Source organism: Rattus norvegicus, chromosome 1 (genome assembly GCF_036323735.1).
Source record: "Rattus norvegicus strain BN/NHsdMcwi chromosome 1, GRCr8, whole genome shotgun sequence".
Lineage (NCBI taxonomy): Eukaryota > Metazoa > Chordata > Mammalia > Rodentia > Muridae > Rattus > Rattus norvegicus.
Window position 1 is genome coordinate 232447602 of NC_086019.1, and position 19592 is coordinate 232467193.

General features: G+C 47.3%; 1 protein-coding gene across 1 annotated transcript in view; it reads left to right on the top strand.

The window, feature by feature from the left end:
• Nucleotides 1–19592, top strand: part of Kank1 (KN motif and ankyrin repeat domains 1) — a 119115-nt gene that overhangs the window by 65882 nt on the left and 33641 nt on the right. Inside the window, exon 3 of the mRNA NM_001037197.2 lies at nucleotides 8942–8947. Coding sequence (NP_001032274.2) covers nucleotides 8942–8947 — 6 coding nt within the window. The remainder of the gene's footprint in view (nucleotides 1–8941; nucleotides 8948–19592) is intronic.

The window sequence follows — 19592 nt, forward strand, 5'->3', positions numbered from 1 at the left end:
CCCCTTCAGCGTCCTCCTTGCCACTAGCCCCTTTCTGTGTCAGTCTTTGCCATGGCCCCTTCTCTTCTCAGCAGAGTTTCAGCTCGACCAGTTTGTATGCATTCATTCAAAACACTGCTAGTGACTGGAATCTGCCCTCGTGAGCTTGCTTCCTCATGGATTGGTTGCTCTTGACTCTTCTGTAACTAGCTAGGCATTAAGCAAGGATCACTGGTGAGCACAGTAACTGGATGTCTTCAGGGTCTCAGAATGAGGACAGCCTGCTCTTCGCCCAAGTTCCCAAGTCATGTTGCAAACTGGCTACACTGATTGATACCTCTCTAGACACTAATTAATGTTGTGAAACCTTAATTAGAGCCTAGGACTCCTTCAGAAGTCGAATAACAAGTGGCCGATTTGTCAGATGAAGATAATAACACGTGTCCTCTCTCTTCACAAGACAGGTGTGAGTTAAAATAAGCCAAGCTGTGAGCTTTGTCACACGTTGTTTCCTGGTTCTTTTGAGACAGGGTCTCCCAGGCTGGTCTTGAACTCAGTCCTGTTTCCTCCTTCCGAGTGCTGGGATTATAGATGTGTGCCCTTACCCATGGTTCAGAAGAACATTTATTAAGACACAAAATACAAGTCAGACGTCAGAGGACAGGCCAGTTGTTGTCCCTGTCATGAGCCCCTGCTCCGGTGCCCTGTGGAACTCTGCCAGGTACTGAGCCATAGCAGCAAGCTGATCTCCTAACAGTTAAATGGAACGAATGGATGAGGACTGTTAAGTGACCTTTCTGGCCAGTTACCCTCTTCCTGTTTGCTAAGAGTTGCCTTTCCTCCTTTATGGCTTCTCTCTCTTGTAGACAAGTGCATCTTTCTTCAGATGTCTACTTACTTACGATGTCTGCTCACTCATTTACTGACCGCATTAAAAACTAAAAATGATTGTAGCTGGGAAGCTCAGCAGTTAGAGAGTATTCGCTGCTCTTTCAGAGGACCTGGGTTTGGTTCCCAGCACTCAGATGCCAGCTCGTGACGCCTGTAACTCCAGGTCCAGGGGATTTGATTGATGCGCTTCTCTGGCCTTTGTGGGCGCCAGGCACACAAGTGGTGCATGTGTTTCTGGGCCAGCAAACACATCTACACATAAAATAAAGACGGCTTATAATTCCATTAAAAATTTATTTGATAACATTCATAAATTTGGTGGGAAAACAGAAGTAGGGGGAGCACTTACAAACCCATAATAGGTTTTTAGTGGTTATTTTGTTTGTTTGTTTTGTGGAGTTTTGTTTTGGGGGTGTGTTTGTTTTTTGGGGGTTGTTGTTATTGTTTTGTTGTTGTTGTTTTTCCAAGACAGGGTTTCTTTGTAGTCCTGGCTGTCCTGTAACTTGCTTTGTAGACCAGGCTGGCCTCAAACTTCGGATCTGCCTGCCTCTGCCTCCTGAGTGCTGGGATTAAAGGCATGCACCATCACCTCCTGGCTCCCCCCATAATAGATCTTAGTTTTAGCATTTTTCCTTCCTTGTCAGACAAACCTAGGGTGTCAGTAAGTTTTTGTCTGTTTTAGTACACACAGCCCTTGGCCTGGCTTTAACAATTTCTGCATTCTCTCCGGCCTTCATGGAAAATGGCTTTCAAATGAATCTTTGCAACAACATCCTGATAACCCCTGCCATATTTTTAGCATCTTGGTTACTGTTCCTTTTTTGGTTGGGGTGTTTGGAATGAAAGTAGCCACACCTCCCCTCGTGACGATGCCGATGCAGAGAACCTCCTTTTGCCATGTGTTTTCTCCTCTCCCGTGGCTTCCCGAGAGTCATTTCACAGAGACAGACAGGAGCTTTTGTAATGGCTTCAGTAACTGTCAGAGGGCTTCGGTGATTTGGCCGTGGATTTTGTCTCTATGCTGATCTCAAATGAGGTACAAAGGGCACTGATAAGGACCAGGCCAAGCAGACAGAGCCCAAGACTCCTGCAGAGCAGGCAAAGCTAGCTGCAGCACCCACAGCCCACTCTGGGCTGTGTAAATATTTTTTCTGGGCAGGCACATTTCTCAAACAGGACTCTGAGCCCACTGCGAGCCTAGCAGCTGGAATTTCAAGTTTAAACACTGCTCCACACCGACTAGCCTGCCTGGAAGCGCTGTGGGGTTTCGGAGACCATCTTTAGAAAGGACACAGCTGAACTACAGTGTGTTCATGATGGTGAGTCCCAGCCCTGGGGTTACCCTGGCCCCACCAGCAAGAGCTCAAACTGCTTAGAAGACTCTGACACTCCACGTCTTCTCAGGGTCTCTTGATTCTGTTAGTAATAAGGTGCTAGCTTTGTGTTCTTATCGAGTCTTGTATTTCCCCATAATTGTCATCACACTGTCAGAAAAAGCCAAGGGTAAAACCGAATGTCTTAACATGAAAATACAGGTAGGAGCTAGAGGGGTCCCTTCTATATCAGCTGCTGGCCTCTCCTCCCAGCTCTCAGATGACAAAACATAACCGTGAAGCCCACACTGGCTAAGGCAAGACCGCCTTGTGTTGACACTGACAGTGTGTGTAATATCTAATAAGATGATGTGACAAAACAGACCAAGAGAGATGTGCGGAGATGTATAGATATACAGATAGATCATACTATTATGTATTTATTATTGTTCATATAAATAATAAATTTATTTATTTATTTATTTATTTATTTCAGCAAATTTACTAATACCTGAAAAGCGGAATAGTTAAAAACACAATGTCCTTTAAGATAGGATTTATGGCAATACTTTTTTTCTTTTTACCGTGTGTTAGTTTCTTAATGTGCATGACGAAGGCTGTGCCTATGTTTCTTTAGTACACATTCATGCGCATTGTTTCACTGAGTTATTAACCTCTTTAATACCTTATATTTCTTTATGATACCATGCACTTCCTTCCGAGTATTAGCTGTGTTTATGTATTGGCTTTAACTAGATCGTGCATTCACCTTTTAATAAAACTTAGATATTAACTCATCGAAGGCTAACCCCACACTGAAGGTCATCAATGTAATACCTTTCCTTATAGCAATGGTCTCTAACAAGGCTGTTGTTCATCTGTTTCGTTTTCCTAAGGTGAGTAGTTTGGGGTTTTATAACTGTTAAAAATGCCACCACCATTTACAAACAGAAGACCTGGGTTTTGGAGTCTTGCCAGTGTAGCTAAGCAGAACCCAGGACTTGATCTCCACCCCTGGAGAGGCTGGGAAAGATCCTCCCTGCTCAGGGTTTGTCTGTTGTGTTAACTCTCCAGGCTTGGTCTTAACCTGTAGCCAGCATCACCCCTAAGCATTCTTTCTCCAAGGCTTGCCCAGTCGTAATGGGTTAAGCATCAGATTTCAGGCATGCGATTAGGGCTGAGGCTAAGCTGGGACTGGTGACTCCTTCCAATGAGTACAGCCTCTTTGGGCGTAGGAAGGAAAGTAGAAGGGCTCCTGTTCTGGGCAAGGCAACAGAACCCTGGGCTGCAGATCTCTGCTGTGGTGATTCTCAGCGCCGGCACAAAGCCAGCACAGCCCTTGCCACCAGGGTTTGGAAATCCCATACTCTAGGACTTCTCATGGTGAGTATTGTCATTTACTTATGGTTGGCACTTCTGCTCTTAACTGGCTTCAGGGGGCTAGAGGCATCCATCCACAGACAGCTCACCTTTTCCAGGGTCTGCCTTTCCTATGTTCTAGAGAATGTCCGTTCATCTCCTTTGTGCAGTCTCTGAGAAGGTTCTATGGGCTGGGAGGAAAATGAATGACCAAAGCTCCCAGTCTCTGCTTTGGGGTTCTTTCCTGTTTAAAAACTGTTTGAGTTGATCTGGCATGAGGAATATTAACAACATAAGTCTTCAATTCATGGAAGCAAGAAATTCTTTCTCTTTTCTAGAAATTTTTATTAAAGTTGCCTCGAGTAGACTTTGCTAATAAAAACTTGATTGAGGATTTAAAAATCATATATTGCAGAATCAATTCAAACTGCTGTAGACATTCTCAGGCCAAGCAATGTAAGATATTCCCTCTCTCTGTCTCTGTCTCTCTGTCTCTCTGTCTCTGTCTCTGTCTCTGTCTTTGTCTCTCTCTGTGTCTGTCTGTCTCTCTGTCTCTCTCTGTCTTTGTGTCTCTGCCTCTCTTTGTCTATCTCTGTCTCTGTATTTGTCTCTCTCTGTGTGTCTGTCTGTCTCTGTCTCTTTCTCTGTCTCTCTCTGTCTCTCCCCCCTTTCTTGACATGTATTCTGAGTGAGCTGTTTATCATCCCATTCATTTTCATATTCCTTATGCAAAATATGCTCGTGTTTAGAAGACCAAATTGGGCTCTGAGGCTCTATAGTTTATTAGAAAGACTAAACCCAGAAATTTAAAAATGTATGTTGCCCATTTGTGTCTAAGCACTAGTGATCTCAGCAGGAAGTCTTGTGCAGACAGGTGGTTGCCCCACTTAAAAATTATGTTTCTATTTTGAGGATTTTTAAAAATACGGTGACCAGATTCCCCATCCCAGCAGTTCTTAGGACCAACAACAGCTGGAATTCAAACCAATCTTCAGCCCTCCCTCATCAGTATGTAGAAAGCAGAACTACAGGCAGGAAAGCTTTGCCCAGAGACTAGGAGTGGGGTTTTCCAGATCTAACTCGGCTGGAGATTTAAGCTTCTGAAGCCCCAGCTCTACTCCGTCTCATGGAAGCCAGACTTGACAGCTCCTTCTCCTGGATCAGAGGTTGTAGGCTTCATCACTTCCTCCCCACGTAAACCTTTATTTATGGAGCCAGTCTGGAAATAAGCAAAGAAGTGACTTGCTATTAAAAGTCCCAAGTGCTGTGTCTACGTGCGTTCTTTTCCTGTGACTTCATGTCCTCGAAGAAGGTTTCTTGCATTTTGAATATACTTTTTCAGGCTGGAGAAATGCCTCAGTGGGTAAACTGCCTGCTGCAGAAACCTAAGTTCAGACCCCAGCACCCATGTACAAGCCGGGTGTGGATGCAGGTGTCTATAACGTTAGCAGGGGTTGAGCAGAGGCAGGTGGATTCTGAGGAGTGCTGGCCAGCCAGTGTAGCCAATCAGTGAGGTTAGGGAGAGTCCCTGGCTCAAAAAGATAGAGTAGCCAGACAGGGTGGCACAGTCTTTAATCCTGACACTGGGAGGAGAGGCAGTCGGACATGTTTGAGTTCAAGGCCAGCCTGGTCTACATAGTGAGTTCTAGAACATCCAAGGCTCCATTGTGTGTTTATTGTGTGTGTGTGTGTGTGTGTGTGTGTGTGTGTGTGTGTGTGTGTGTGTGTACACACAGGGGAGAATGAATATACCTGCTTGACCTTTGTCAACTGGGCTTGTATACACATTCTCACATGCATACACACACCAAAAGAAGAGAAAGAAAGAAAGGAAGAAAGAAAGAAAGAAAGAGAGGGAGGAAGGGAGGGAGGAAGAAAGAAAGAAAGAAAGAAAGAAAGAAAGAAAGAAAGAAAAAAAGAAAGAAAGGGATTTTAAAAATTCAAATATTCTTGTTATTTAGGACCAAAGGTGAACCCCATGGCTTCTGGATTTATTCACATAACATTTGATTGAGTTGATAAACCCCATCAGATTTGCAAATAATTTTGTGAAAACATTGACTGGAGCACACCCCATTTCACTTTTCCCATCCCTGCCCTCGTCCAAGTCCTTTCTCCTGTCCGCTGCCTACTAGGACAAGGCATATTGTTTTTCTGCCTCAGATGTCTGTTAGTCTCAACAAAGCAAGAAACAAACACTTCAAGCTAAAAGTCGGGGGAGGGAGAGAAACAGGGCACTTCCAGTGGCTCACAAATCTGGTGCTTGATGTCTTTGTAATGCTATGGTTGTCTCTCAGCTCTTAAATTTTCTTCCTCTGTTATCCGTCAACCTCCTCCTAAGTCCAGAGACCCACCAAGGTACAGCTGATTCTCTGTACGTCAGTATTTTGATGGGCTGGAGGCTGTATTCCAACTGGGGAAAGCTTTGGGGGCGTGGCCTGTTTGCCTGCTCCCTGCCAACTGTGAGGATAAAGGCTGGTTTGTCACCCCATACCCTGGCAGAGGATACCAAAGTACCTGCTGGGTCTGTGTAGCATGTGTCCTCGCTGGTGCTCTGCCTGCCGGTGGTGAGTCAGCCTGATACACGGGTGTTTACAACACTGCAGGGTGGAGACCTGGAAGTCTGCAGGCCAGTGGGGGGAGGAGGGATGGTTTGCCTGTGAAACCATTCCAACAATGTAGCTTACAGGCAAAAGTTGCAAAACCCGAAGCCCTGTGCCACCAGATTTTCCCACTAGCACTAGGCTCTGTATGACTTCCAAATCTGCCCCAGGGACAGTATGAGAGGGATGCCCCCCAGTGTGCCATAAGTCATAAGGCTGGTCACCTCTGTTGGTCCCAAAGGGGCCACGGTGAGCCCATGCTTCTCCCCTCACACCCTCGGCAGTCACACAGGCATCTGGAGGGGTTTGTCCTGTGTAGACACTGCTAGGACTATCTGGGGCACCAGGAAATAACAGCTGGAACCCACAACACCTGAGGAATGATGAGAAATAGGGGACCCCAAAATAGACACCTTCCGGTTGGTAAAAGGGATTTCAGGCCCCAGCTGGGGCTTTTCCTCTGTGAAATTATTCTTTAGTATTCCCTGGACACTGTGACATTGGGAAAGAAAACCTTGGGGTTGGGGATTTGGCTCAGTGGTAGAGCACTTGCCTAGCAACCGCAAGGCCCTGGGTTCGGTCCCCAGCTCAAAAAAAAAAAAAAAAAGAAAAAAAAAAAAAAAAAAGCTAGGGAAAGAAAACCTTGCCCCAGTGGTGGTGAGTTTAAGTTGGAGGGTCATGTAGGGACTTGTAGGGAGAGTGATGGGAAACGGCAGAAATGCTTGAATTCAGAAGGTTCATTCATTCAGTGGCTCACTTCGAATTACCCGCTCAGAATTGCATTTGGCAGGGGCACAGCCCTGGGAAAAAAACATCTCCCCCATCTCCCCCTCTTCTCTTTTCTCACTAAGTTGTGGTTTTGTTCTGTTAGGGATGTTGGCAAGATTTTTTTTTTTTTTTTTTTTTTTTTTTGCTTTTCTGTCTCCTCAAATACTTTTTCCCCGTTAACTTTTTAAACTCTGAATCTTTCTTTGGGGCCAAATATGACATAAATCATCATCTGCTTTTGTCTCCTTCAAACCTGAGGCCTGAGGAAACCACACGGGTTTTCCCAGGGCTTGAGAGAGTGAGAGGCAAGAGGAAGGTGCACCCTCTCCATCCCAGCGCTGTTCCCCAGCCCGAGGCTTTGCTTGGAGCCTGTTCTCTGGGCCTAAAAGCATTTCCTGTGTCTATGAATGAATGAATGCAGACTCCATGTAGCCTTCTAACCCTGTGAGGCTCTGCTCTACATCCATGTTCATTGATGGATCTGGCGGAGTTTCTCTTTCCTTTAAAAATCATTTCTCGTCATCTCTTCTCGGTTTGTCTGTCTGTCCTGTGTCTGTATGTCTATGGGTGTGTGGATGTGAATGCAGACAGGCAGAGTCCAGAATCCAGAAGAGGGCGTTGGACGCCTGCAGCACAAGTTACAAGCGGTTGTGAAATGCCTGAGAGAAATGCTGGTAACCAAGACACCGGTCCTCTGGAAGAGCAGCGAAAGCTCCTGACCACTGAGCCATCCCCAGCCCTTCCCCCTTTCCTCCTCTGGTTCCAGAGTGTTTGGCTTTTCTACTAAATGATTGCTGTCACCTATTTTCAGTGAGGTGTTGAGGTCCTGTGCCTCACCCACCTATGGCAAGAGGTAGGGAGTATACGATATGTAGCCTCTGTCAGTGCTCCCTTGCTTCGTGGACCAGCAGATTTCCTGTTCAGTCACATCCTCAGAGCCCCTGCAGTGTGCTGGCTCTAACACTGGGCACGCGCTTCCGAGCAAAGGGTAGAGTTGTGGGACTGAAGTGGGTCCTGCGGTTTGCCAGTCTGCCATCGAGGTCCAGCCCTCGCATGTTCTCCACCAGTCTGTTCTCCTGGGTCGCTTGCTCTGCTAGTTCACACATGGTCTATCCACTTGGGTAAAACCAGCAGGTGCTTTGACCGTGTCACATGCACTAACTCCCGTTCCACTTCTTGGGCAGGCGGCAGCATCCACTTTCTCTCCATCCTTTACTCAAAGGCTGGCTTCAGTGAGACTTTGCGGGCGGTGTGGGGGGACGGGAGGACAGAGTAGTGTTCAAGAGAGGGAAATGAGCACAGCTGTCCTCAGAAGGATACTCGGGCTATTTGGAAAGTTTACAGCTCCGGTGACCTTTGTCCCATGACCTTTGTCCCTTTCGATGCTTGTTTAGAAACCTGCCAGAGGGAGGAGGCAGAGGACCAGCTGACTCCTCTGGTGAAGCTTATTCAGTCTGGTTTGGTGGGCTCCTTGGAACTGTGGGTGGGACCTGGGCTGGGATTCTGGGAGTGTGGTCGGCTCTACTTCCGTCCCACTACTCTCTTGGAATAACCTCCGTACATCTTTTTTAAGGTCTCTTCTCCTTCCCCTCGCTTACTTTAAGGTAGTCCTTGTGAACATTTAAGGCCCTCGGAGAGCTTCTTATTTGTTTCTGTGCCATTTGACATTTTTAAAACATTGGTTTCAGCCAGGCCTGGTGGCACAGGCTGTAATTCCAGACACTAAGGAGCCTGGGGCTAGCCCGTCTAGGCTACCGATGGAGTTTAAGGCCATCCTGGACAATGTAGGAGATCTTGTGTTAAAATAAAATGTAAGAGGGCCGAGAACATGGCTCTGAGGTAGAATGTTTCCTTGTAAGGCCCTAGGTTTGATCCCCAGGGCTGCCAAAGGAAAAAGGAAAAGCTACAACTGAAAGGCTGGTTTTAAATCTTGGCTAGACAGACCCAAGTCGCTTCCTTTAATCTGGTGAGAAGAGCGGTGGGGGAGGGGCAGCCGGCCGTGTGGAAGGATGGCCAGTGTGACTCCAGCTCCAGGTGATAACCAACCCGGCTTCTCATTCTTTAAGATAGGACAGTGAGATAGTGTCCCCTTCCAATGTCACTGTCCTCAGAAGAGCCACACCCCTTTGCTGCCAGGACACACCCTTCTCCCGTAGCATGCTGGGTAGCCTCTCCCAGGAAAGCCTGCTCTTCCATTAAGTCTCATGAACAGGTCTTGCTAATCCAGGCGTGTAGACGAGCCCTCATCCAACACCCAGGGTGGAGCCAGGCGTGCTCCCCTCAGAAGGAACAGGGGTGCAGACCTTTGCTGACTTGCCTCTTATCCTCTGCGAGTCCTGTGGGCCCCCTGGTTGGTGGTGAAGGGACATCAGTGCTCTGAGAAGGAACTGCACCCACTGATTTCCTCTGTACCCACAGTTATCCAGAGACACTCAGAGATCTACACTCATACCCTGTCACCAGCCTGGAGGGATTTGAATGTCTAAGGGTTAGGAGGAAACCTCCAGTTCACTAGAAACAGCCTAGGCCCTAGGAGAGCGCTCAACCTGTCTCTTAAGGATGAACACTGGTCAGTAGAAAGATTCTACAAGATACTCACGTGAGGATGTGAGGTGCCGCTTTGTCTGCTGTCCTTATGGTGGTTGGTCTGGTTTTTGTTTGATTCATTGGTTTTGTTGTTATTTTTTGGTTTCTCAAGACAGGGTTTCTCTGTGTAGTCCTGGATGCCCTGGAACTCGCTCTGTAGACCAGGCTGGCCTCAAACTCAGAGATTCCCCCTGCCTCTGCCTCCCGAGTCATTGTTCTGTTCTCGTTAGCTTAATAGCTAAATCTAAATGTGGAAGATGATCAAATTAATATACAACAAAATTTCCCTTCCATGGGTTTCCCAGATGCAAGTCACTATAAATAAAATGGAGACCTTGGGGGTGTAGGTGAGTTTGGTAGAGTGCATGCCTAGCAGCACCGGGCACGGTGCTATGGGCAAAAGCAAGGTTAGAAGTTCAAGGTCATCTTTAGCTACATAGTTCAAGGACAGCCAGAGCTTGTGAAATCTGAGGGGACAAGAAAAGGAAAGTGATCAAAACAGGAATGACAGTGGAACGGGGGTGGGGTGGGGGGGGATCAGGTGTCCTTGCCTGGAACATGTTAGGGGAAGCACCCTTCTATAATCTATTTCTCCAACCCATTATTTTAATTTGAGTTCATTGCCAGGACATTTTAAATTGCTTCATTTTGTATATAAACACCAATTGCTTTAACTTCTTTAGGGACTAAAAATAAAAACCAAGAGATAGCAACGTTGAACATAGATGTCCCAGTAGACACAGTCACCGGAGAAGGAAACGGGCTCCCCAGGTCCCCAGTTTTCTTAACGCGCTTTTCCTTTCAGTTTAGGTGCTTGACTCTAAAGATACTTGAACTGACCTAAGCCCCAAGGGTGCTTGAGTTGTTTATGGACTCTGCTCTAATTCAGAAGCCGAAAAGAACTTGGTGTGGTTCTCACTCCTGGCTGCAGGACAGACTCATTTCAGGAGCTTTTGACAATGCTGATGCCCAAGTTGGGCCAGGCCCCAGGAGGTCTGATTCATGGTGGGTGTGGAGATCGGCTCCTGACAAGAACCAGAGGGAGCTTGTTAGTGTCTGGGGGCTGAGAACTTCTGGGAGGTTCCAAGATGTGTGCCAGCTCCTTGAATGACAGGGCTAAAGTCAGTTACTGGCACTTCTCTGTGCCCAGCATCCTGCTGGCTGTGAAATGAGGACATGGGCAGAGTCCTGGGCATGTTCACAAACACCTTGAAAGGAAACAAATACCAGAGTTTCACTCCCTGAGGGGGGCTGGAATTGAACTTGTCCTGTACACATGAGGCCCTGTCTAAGATGGAGAGGATAGAACTCTCTGATTTTATAGAGAGAGGATGTCAGGGCTATGCTCAGATAGTGAGCTGCTCTGAGGACAGTAGTGGAAGAGGGGACAAACTGCTCTGAGGGTTGTGGCGAGCAATTGGATAAGGGGATGAGGAGCCACCTCAGAGGGCACTGGGAGACAGAGAGGGTCTTGCTTAGGTTTCTGTTGCTGTAAGGAAACACCATGGCCAATAGCAACTTGGAGAGAAAGGGTTTATTTTACCTACACTTCCAGGTAATATTCCATTGCTAAGGGAATTAAGGACAGGAACTCAAGTAGGACAGGAACCCAGAGACAGGACCTGATACAGAGGCCATGGAGGGGTGCTGCTTCCTGGCTTGCTCCCCATGGCTTGCTCACCCTGCTTACCTATAGAAGCCTGGACCACCAGTCCAGGGGTGGCACCAGCCACAATGGACTAAGCCCTTCCCCATCAATCACTAATTAAGAAAATGACCGATAAGCTTACCTACAGCCTGATCTTATAGAGGCATTTTCTCAGTTGAGGTTGCCTCTGCTCAAGATAACTCTTGTTTATGTCAAGTGGACATAAAAACTCGCCGTGGTATGGAGGCTGGGGATTGTGTTTTTTTTTCATTGCTAGGGATTGAACCTAGAGCTTTGGGCATTCTAGGCAAGACCTCTACCACCGAGCTACACTTCCAGCTCCCAGAGCTGATGTTTTGGCTGGCCCTTGGAGATGAGTTTTTCCTAGAGAAAAATAAGCTATGAACCTCGCTCAGGGGAGAAATAGTAAATTCAAGCCCCTAAAACATCATCACTGAAACACAATATGGCCAAGAAAACTTAGGGGAATGTTTTTACAGAATCAAGGCACGACATTCAGATGCTTTCCCTCAATTTAACTCTTAGGAACAAGGTTTGGGGGAGGGGGGTTAATATTTAGTTTTAATACAACAAAGTGGCTGTATTAGATTAGTTTTTTTTTTTTTCCTGAAGTCAGAAGAAAAATTCTTTACCGAAATCTGCCCGTGCTTAACCTTCCCCATGCCTCAGAGACAGCAGCTCCCTTAGCCCCTCTTTGCCTCCATGAAGGCTGCGGGATGGAGTGTACCTGACTGAGAGATGCAATAACCTGTCAGGGCGGCAGCAGAGAGGAGCTGTGCGTGTGCATGATGTCAGCTCGGCTTCGAGATGCAGAGGTGATCACACCTGCTTTGCAGGGTTGCTGTGAGGGCGGATGAGATCATCCATGGCGAAAGCGCCCGCTCAGAAATGTGCTGGTGCCTCGTCTACAGGTGGATAATGGCGGAAGGTCAGGCAGCAGGCAGCGGGGAAGGGCGGGCAGCATACGGGCAGGCTGGTGCAAGAATGACACGTATTCTGTGTGCTCCCGCTGTAGGGTAAGGCCGGGAGGGCTCTGTGAAACACATAAGCAAGAGAGGGAACAGATAGGGGACAGTGGTAACAACGTGGGACGGGCATTCTGAAGTGTCTACCTCCAGATCCACATTAGCACTCAAGCTTGCTCTTGGTGAAGGGTAGACTGCAGGGGACAGTCTTGCTATGATACCGCCATCGAATGGCAGAGCTCCACGGGTGTTTACTTGTAGTCCCAGAGCTCCGAGGCCCCTGGTGTAAAGCCATGTAGGTCCACCACAGCAGCCTGGAGACTGCAGAGTCTTCTTCTTGATAGTCACTCTTTCTGGCTACTCCCCGTCTGTCAGAGAAGCAGCCTCAGAGAATCCTCGCCTCCCCCAGCTCTTTGCCTTCTTGCCTCCTCTGCCTGAAGAGAATGAAGAAAAATGGGTCTTTTATTCCATCTGGGCGGGTGGTTTCCAGGCAAGGGGAGGTCATCTTTCCAGGTGTGTCCCTCCCTAACTTCTGTCCTCCTCTGACAAAAGACGACTAGACATTTATTTGCATGCAATAACTGTTGACCTACCAGCTCACCTTCACAGACGCACGCAGATGACTCCTCACAGCACCAGATACAGGACGCAAAAGCCAAATAATTAGCGCCCACTGCTTTATGAACTAAATCCTAGCCTTACTGGAACATAATGTTTGTAAAAATATAGCAGGGCGCTTTTTATCAGCTCAGGAAGTACTACATTGCGATGTTTTCCTTGGTTTAATTATTTTATTCTGTGAATCTGGGTAGTTTGCCTGCATGCCTGTGCACCTATGTGTGTGTGAGATACCCAAAGAGGCCAGGGAGGGTGTCGGATCTCCTGGGAACTGGAGTTACAGAGAGTTGTGAGGCACAGTGTTGGTGCTGGGAATCAAGCCTTAAGAGTACAGTCAATGACAGCCAATGCTTTTGACCACTGACCCACCAGCCTCTTAGTTTAATTCTTAATAACAGCTTTATGATATGAATCCTCAACTTTGAGTAAGATGCTGTGACTATAATATAGAATTTTATTCAAAAGCCAGAAGCCAATTTCTCTACAGAAAGCAAATACTAAAGCATTTAGGACCTTTAGAACCGGGTTTATGATGGCAGATTCCCTAACTGAACTTACTAGAACTGAAAGTTCACAGTTAACGTGGGTCACTTTGCATGTGTAAATTATAGGTCAGTTTTTAATTTTAGTCCAAAACTAGGGGTTGGGGGGGTAAAGAAGCCTCATTCAACTCTCTTACTTAATGGAGCTATTGTTGGGTAAGGTAACGTAGAATTATTGGGGCTTGATATTTCAAAGTCTGTGGCACTGAGGTTTTCTCCGTTTCTCTTTGAACCAATTGGTTAATTTGGTATTTAAAAAGAAGAGGGAGGAAGGAAAGAAGGAAGGAAGGAAGGAAGGAAGGAAGGAAGGAAGGAAGGAAGGGAAAGAAAGAAAGAAAGAAAGAAAGAAAGAAAGAAAGAAAGAAAGAAAGAGGCTAAAATGAATTCATGGCTTTGGTTGAAATAAGTTGAAATAAGTTTAGCTTCTCACAGAAAACCATCGGCTGGGAAGATAAACAAACACAAACCTCCCTGTGTGGTTGCAGTTAGAAGATGGACAGAAAGGCAAATTACTGGGGTGGGGGAAGGGTGCAGGCAGGCATGGGTGTCTGAGGTGAGCAAAGAAATCGAACCAAACAGGGCCTGTGAGTTCTAAACCCTCACCTCTTTCCTTGCAGCTGCCCCTAGTTTGGGTCTTACAACGCCATCTATTGAGAACCCCAACTACCGCCTGTCTCTGTGGTATTGTTTGGGGCTGGCAGCTTGTTTGTGTTGTGATGTAATTCAGTACATCTTCATAGGGCCGCATCTACCCTATATTCTTTGGTTGAGACTGCTGCTTGCCTGCTTGCTCTTTCTCCCCTCAAAGTGGTAAACTTCATCATTAAAGAGGCACAAGTTTACTCATTTTTAAACACAGAAGCAAAAGTGTGCCCATTGATGCCACCGCACCAAACAAAGTGTACATGTCCAGGAATTCTCAGCCTCTGAAAGTCGTGTCGTCTGAGTTGTTGGGTGGGAGGTAGGCTGTGGTTTACATGTGACATTTTTAGCTTTCAGAATCCATGTTGCATTAAATAAGAATACCCACAGGGAGCCTCCAGCCCAGGCTGGGACAGCATCCGACCAAATCACTTCCTTCCAAGCCAGTCTACGTGATAGCGCAGACTGCAACAAGGAACCCTTCTCCTTCTGGCTGGAGGGTTGGGGAAGAGGGACGAGTGGAGGAACCTTGGCTGCCTTTCTCTCTTCCTAGAGTTAACAAGCTCCACTTCTAGGACAGCGTTACAGAGAGGGAGGGCGATTTGAGGAATTAGGAGGGAGAACTGTTTTTTTCAGGTAAGAATCGCGCCGCACGGCTTCATTCATTGGTGATTTTGCTGTCTCACAGTGCTGGGTGTCCTGGAATTAGACGCCATGGCTGTTGGTTGGTCAGGAAATTCCAGATGGGTATAAATAAATGCTCGCCAGCAGCTCCTGGGCTCCCTGCCTGTGAGTGTGTGGAGTCCCTTTAACGCCGAGGGAAGTTTGCTAAGACTTAGCTTCCTGCCTCTCCAAAAATGACAGCCTTTGTGTCCCTGGGTGGGTAAGTAGGAATGCCCCCCAAAAAAGACAGGGGAACGTGACATGTGGGCGGGGTTCCCGCAGTATAAAGTGGGCCTCTGTGTGTTATGAAAAATATTTGCCTTTATTACAGGCTGGAAAAAATAACTCTGCACTTGCCGCTGGGTTCAGTGAGAACTTTCCCTTTAGCCCGTGGCTTTGGCATAAAGATGTCATTGTACCTCTGGTGACTATTCCACGTCTAGGCTTGAGTTTCTGAGTTCGTGGTTTGCTTAAACTCCAGGATTTTCTTTACGTTGTTGTTGATCTATCCCTCCTCGGGCATTTGTTCTCACGTGTTTTTCTTTTCCTTTTAAAGATTTGTTTATTTTATGTTGTATGAGTGTCTTAACTGTGTGCCTCTGTACGCCGTGTGGACGCCTGGTGCCCACAGAGGCCAAAAGAGGGCATCAGATCCCCTGGAACTAGAGTACAGTGACCTACCCTACCCTGTCGGTGCTGAACCCAGGGCTTCTGCAAGGCAACTGTGATCTTAACCAATGAGCTGCCTCTTTAGCTCTTCTTTTTCTGTTTGCCCGAGATATATTAAATCTAGTTCTGGTTTCCTGCATCAGCTCTGTAGGGGCTGGGGTTCCTGCAAAAGTTCTTCCAAACATTCCCAAAAGTGTAATTAGTACCCTCTCTATCAGTCGGAGCTTGGATACATGGCTACTTTTCACAGAATTGTCCTTGTGGTCTGGCCTGTTTTCTATTTGTGCTTAGAGTTGCCCAGAATTCTTTTTGTGTTTGGGGACAGGGGCACAGGTTTCACTATGTAGCCCTTGCTGACCTGGAATTCAATATCTAGACCAGGATGACTTCAAACTCAGAAATCTGTCTGCCCTTGCCTCTGAGTACTGGGATTAAAGGTGTGCCCTACCATTCCCAGTTTCAATGATTCTTTGTGTGTTTTTTTCTCTTTCTTTCTTTTTGTTTATGTTTTTTTAATCGTATGACTATTGGTATTTTGCATGCATGTATGACTGTGTACCAGGTGTGTATCTGCTGCCTGATGAGGTCAGAAGAAAGCATGGGATTTCCTAGAATTGGAGTTACGGACGGCTGCAAGCCACAAAGTGGGTGCCGGGAATCAAACCTGGTTCCTCTACAAGAACAGCCAGTGCTCTTAACCACTGCCCTCTCTCTAGCCCTGGCATGGAATTCCTGGGGGAAAGGGTTGGGAGGCAGCTCTTCTCTGTGTGGGGAGATGAGGCTGGGCTGCGTTCAACACCAGTTCACTAACTAGACCGTGACCATTAGAGAGCAAGCAGCTTGGGATGGTGGTAAGAAGTCCGTTGTTTCCTCTGTTGTTTGTTCTGAACACTGGATGAAAGAACAGCTGTGCCAACCACGTGGTACCTGCCTCCCTCATGCACCTACCTCCCTGGTCCAGCACAACCCCTAATAAGACATAGGCTATCTTGTTCCCAGGCCCTCTCCACTTTCTTCCTCCTCACTGCTAATGCCTGGCCTCTGGCCTCGTCAGTCACGTCCAGGGTAGGGCCAAGCACACTGCCAATGGTTGCTGTATTTGCAGCGTGGGCCAGTCTTGCTGGCCAGGAAGCGACTGGAGCAGTGCTGGTGACCCAAGCCCTGCAGAGCAAGCCACACAGGCCCTGCTGGAGCTCCCCCTGGTCTGAAAAAACCACAGCAATTAATTTCTACTTTCACTCAAACGCTGGCATCATGCCCTGATGGGAATTTTTGTATCAAAAATTCGGTCAAGCTATTCAGTCAAGCAGTGGCCGTAGAAATCACGGAATAATGGTGGACTCATTTCACACATAAATTACGACTGCAATGGTTCCTGTTGTCCACCGCTTGACCATGAATGAAGACCCATTTACAGCCCACTTAGAGTTTCTTCTTCAACAAAAGCAAAACTATTTCTTTCCTCAGCTTAGGAAGGCCCTACTAGAATGACCACCACGGAAATGTACTGGCTGGTTCTCGGGTACTCTTTGTACAGTGTTCAGGTGCCTTCTGCCCTGAGGACCTCCCCAGAGACAGCAGAGCGAGCGCCATTCCAGTCAGTGCACATCCCTGAGGGAAGAATATATTTTACCTTGGCCTAGTATGCTTTTAAAGGAGGTGTCTGTCCACCTTTGTTTTACTTCCTTCCTGTGCATAATCGGACACAACTACCCCTCCACCTACCCAGCCCCCCACTCCAATATATACATGTGCTCATGCACAACCTGCCTCAGGGTTCACCAACACAGGACTCCAGGAAACAGATCCCCTTGGTTTTAGACAAGCATCGCACATACCTCAGACCCCCAACTTCATGGAGTCCTGACAGATTTAGAGGCAGAGTCCTCATAATTGCTAGATCATCAGGGCTGTTACTGATCTAGTAGTACAGACCCCACAGCATCCCTGCTGATTCTCACAGCAGTGATGTAGGCACCTGTTTCCCTAATTATACAGTCGGGGGATAATCTATCCTGCCAATAACTAGCAAGTAGCATGGGCAGTCTGCCCCGGCTTATGTGCTTTTAATACATGACGTGGTTCCCCACCACACTGACTCATCAGCAGATGCACAGGATGGGAGGTTTTGATGCCAACATAGAGCTAAGCACGTGGTATGGTGAGCACCAGGCTAGCTAGGCTCGGAAGGATTTTTTATTTTTTTTAAAAACAATATCTGCTCAGTTCCCATCTCCTTAAGACATTTTGGGTTGAGGGTAGGCGGTGAACCATGTGCCTGCTAACCACAACGTGGGTCATCAGATGTCGTAAAGGCTTTAGGATCGTGGTGGGAACAAGGTGACCTATCGTACCCAGAACAGAATGCTGAAGGCTGGAAGTGGGGGCTTTCAGGAAGATCAGACGTTTGGCACAGGACAGCACAGCTGATGTTGACAGTTGGTAGAATCTGGAGGAAATGTGGCTAGGCAGAGAGAGAAGCCACAGATAGGTGTGAATGGTATTTGACATGCTAAGGTGAAGGGGTAGAAACCTGTGAAGTGCTAGGTTGAGGCTACACTGTGGGAGACTTAAAGCCGTAGAAAGGAACTTCCGGTGGTATTTTTATAATGGGCCACCAGACATGTCAATCTGCAGAATTGAGGGAGATGCTACAGGCTGTCAAAAAATCCCTCAAAGAAGGGGAAAGTCCTCAAATAGGCACCAGAGACCAGACTTGCTTGACTGCTGGATTTTCAAAGCAAGCAGCATCAGGGGCTTGGCCTGGCCCGGGGTTGACTGGCTGGCTGCATGGTGTGCCTTAAAAGCAGAAAGGAAGAGAAGGAGGAAGGAATTTGAAATTTAGTAATTCAGTCTCTGCCCATCTAAAACAGTCATGGTTCCTTTCTTTGTGGCTTTTAAGAATCTTTAAAGGAAAGAAATCTTTTGCAGTGCAGATTGACCTTCAGGTAGGATCCACAGATGTTTCCAGACTCAGGCCACCTCACTTGGCAAGCATGATTCTTCACCTTAGTGCATCTCACAGGGCCATGACGCCAGCTTTGATCCCCGCTGGCTTCTGACTTTCCGCTTCATGACTGACAATCTGTTCTGCCATGAGGTTTTCTGAGACCACAGCCCTATCCTCGTCTTTGGTGGGAAATATTCCGTCCACCAGCCTCAGCATCCATCCCTGTCTCCGTCAACCACTGCTGGGATGGCTGCTCTATGGTAATTTTCTGTTCCCATAATCCTTCCCGCAGTCATTAGCCGGCACTCTACGCTAGAATTATGGACTCGGATTCTTATCGGTTTGTTATTATCACTAATTATATTATTCTGAACTCGAAGCGTCCAATGGGATTCCAGAAGAGTTTCTGAGCCAAGTAGACCACTGACACTGGTTTGAAATAGCTAACGCATTGGAAGTTGAGAGCAGTGACTGACAGGTAATAGGATTAGCTGTGGGTTCTAGATGCCTCCCTCACACAGTGAGTGTCATCACGCAAAGGAAGAGCTAGCCAGGCAGAAGCGAGCATTCAGGACAAAAGGCAAGTCAACCCCAAACCCAGCTTTCAAGACCCTCTGGTGGGTAAATGGGTTTTTTTGAAGGGGAGGGGAGATGTTTGCTTACGTCCACCCTCTGGATGTCGTTGAGTCGTTGTCGTCCCCCACCCCCACCCCCCCATCACCCACTGAGGCAGCTAGTCAGGTGTGGGTGGAGAAATTAGAGTTAAGGAAGAGTTAAAAAGTACAGAAATGGGGGTTGGGGATTTAGCTCAGTGGTAGAGCGCTAAGGCCCTGTGTTCGGTCCCCAGCTCCGGAAAAAAAAGAAAGAAAAAAAAAAAAGTACAGAAACTCAGGCTGGTTGCCAGGTCAGCCTTCTGGTTGACACTTTAAAATCCTTGCCGTTCCTCTCCCAGAATCTGAGTGTAGAGCAAGTCCGCATTCCTCCTCTCTGTGCTAAACCAGAGCGCAGATTCCCTAAATGTCCTCTGCCTGCTTCCTGCCATTACTCACACCACCTCTGTCCTTCACAGATTAGATTGACTGTTGTTTAATGACCTCCAGAAGAGGAAGCCCCCCTCCCCCACCACTTTTCTCCACATTGAGTCACTACTGGCTTAAAGAGAAATGTTTTCCTTTTTAGCCGAAGAATGGGGCAGCAGATAGAACTTGCCACAGCCTTGGTCCTGGGATCTGGTCTCCAGCTCAGCTCACAGAGGCTGGCATTTGCTAGGACTTCTCAGTTTCCTCCTAAGTACAGAGTGTAGCGGTGGAGAGACGGGCACCTCTCGAGACGCAAGTCAGTCAGATGACCCAAACTGTGTAGGTTTGGCTAATTT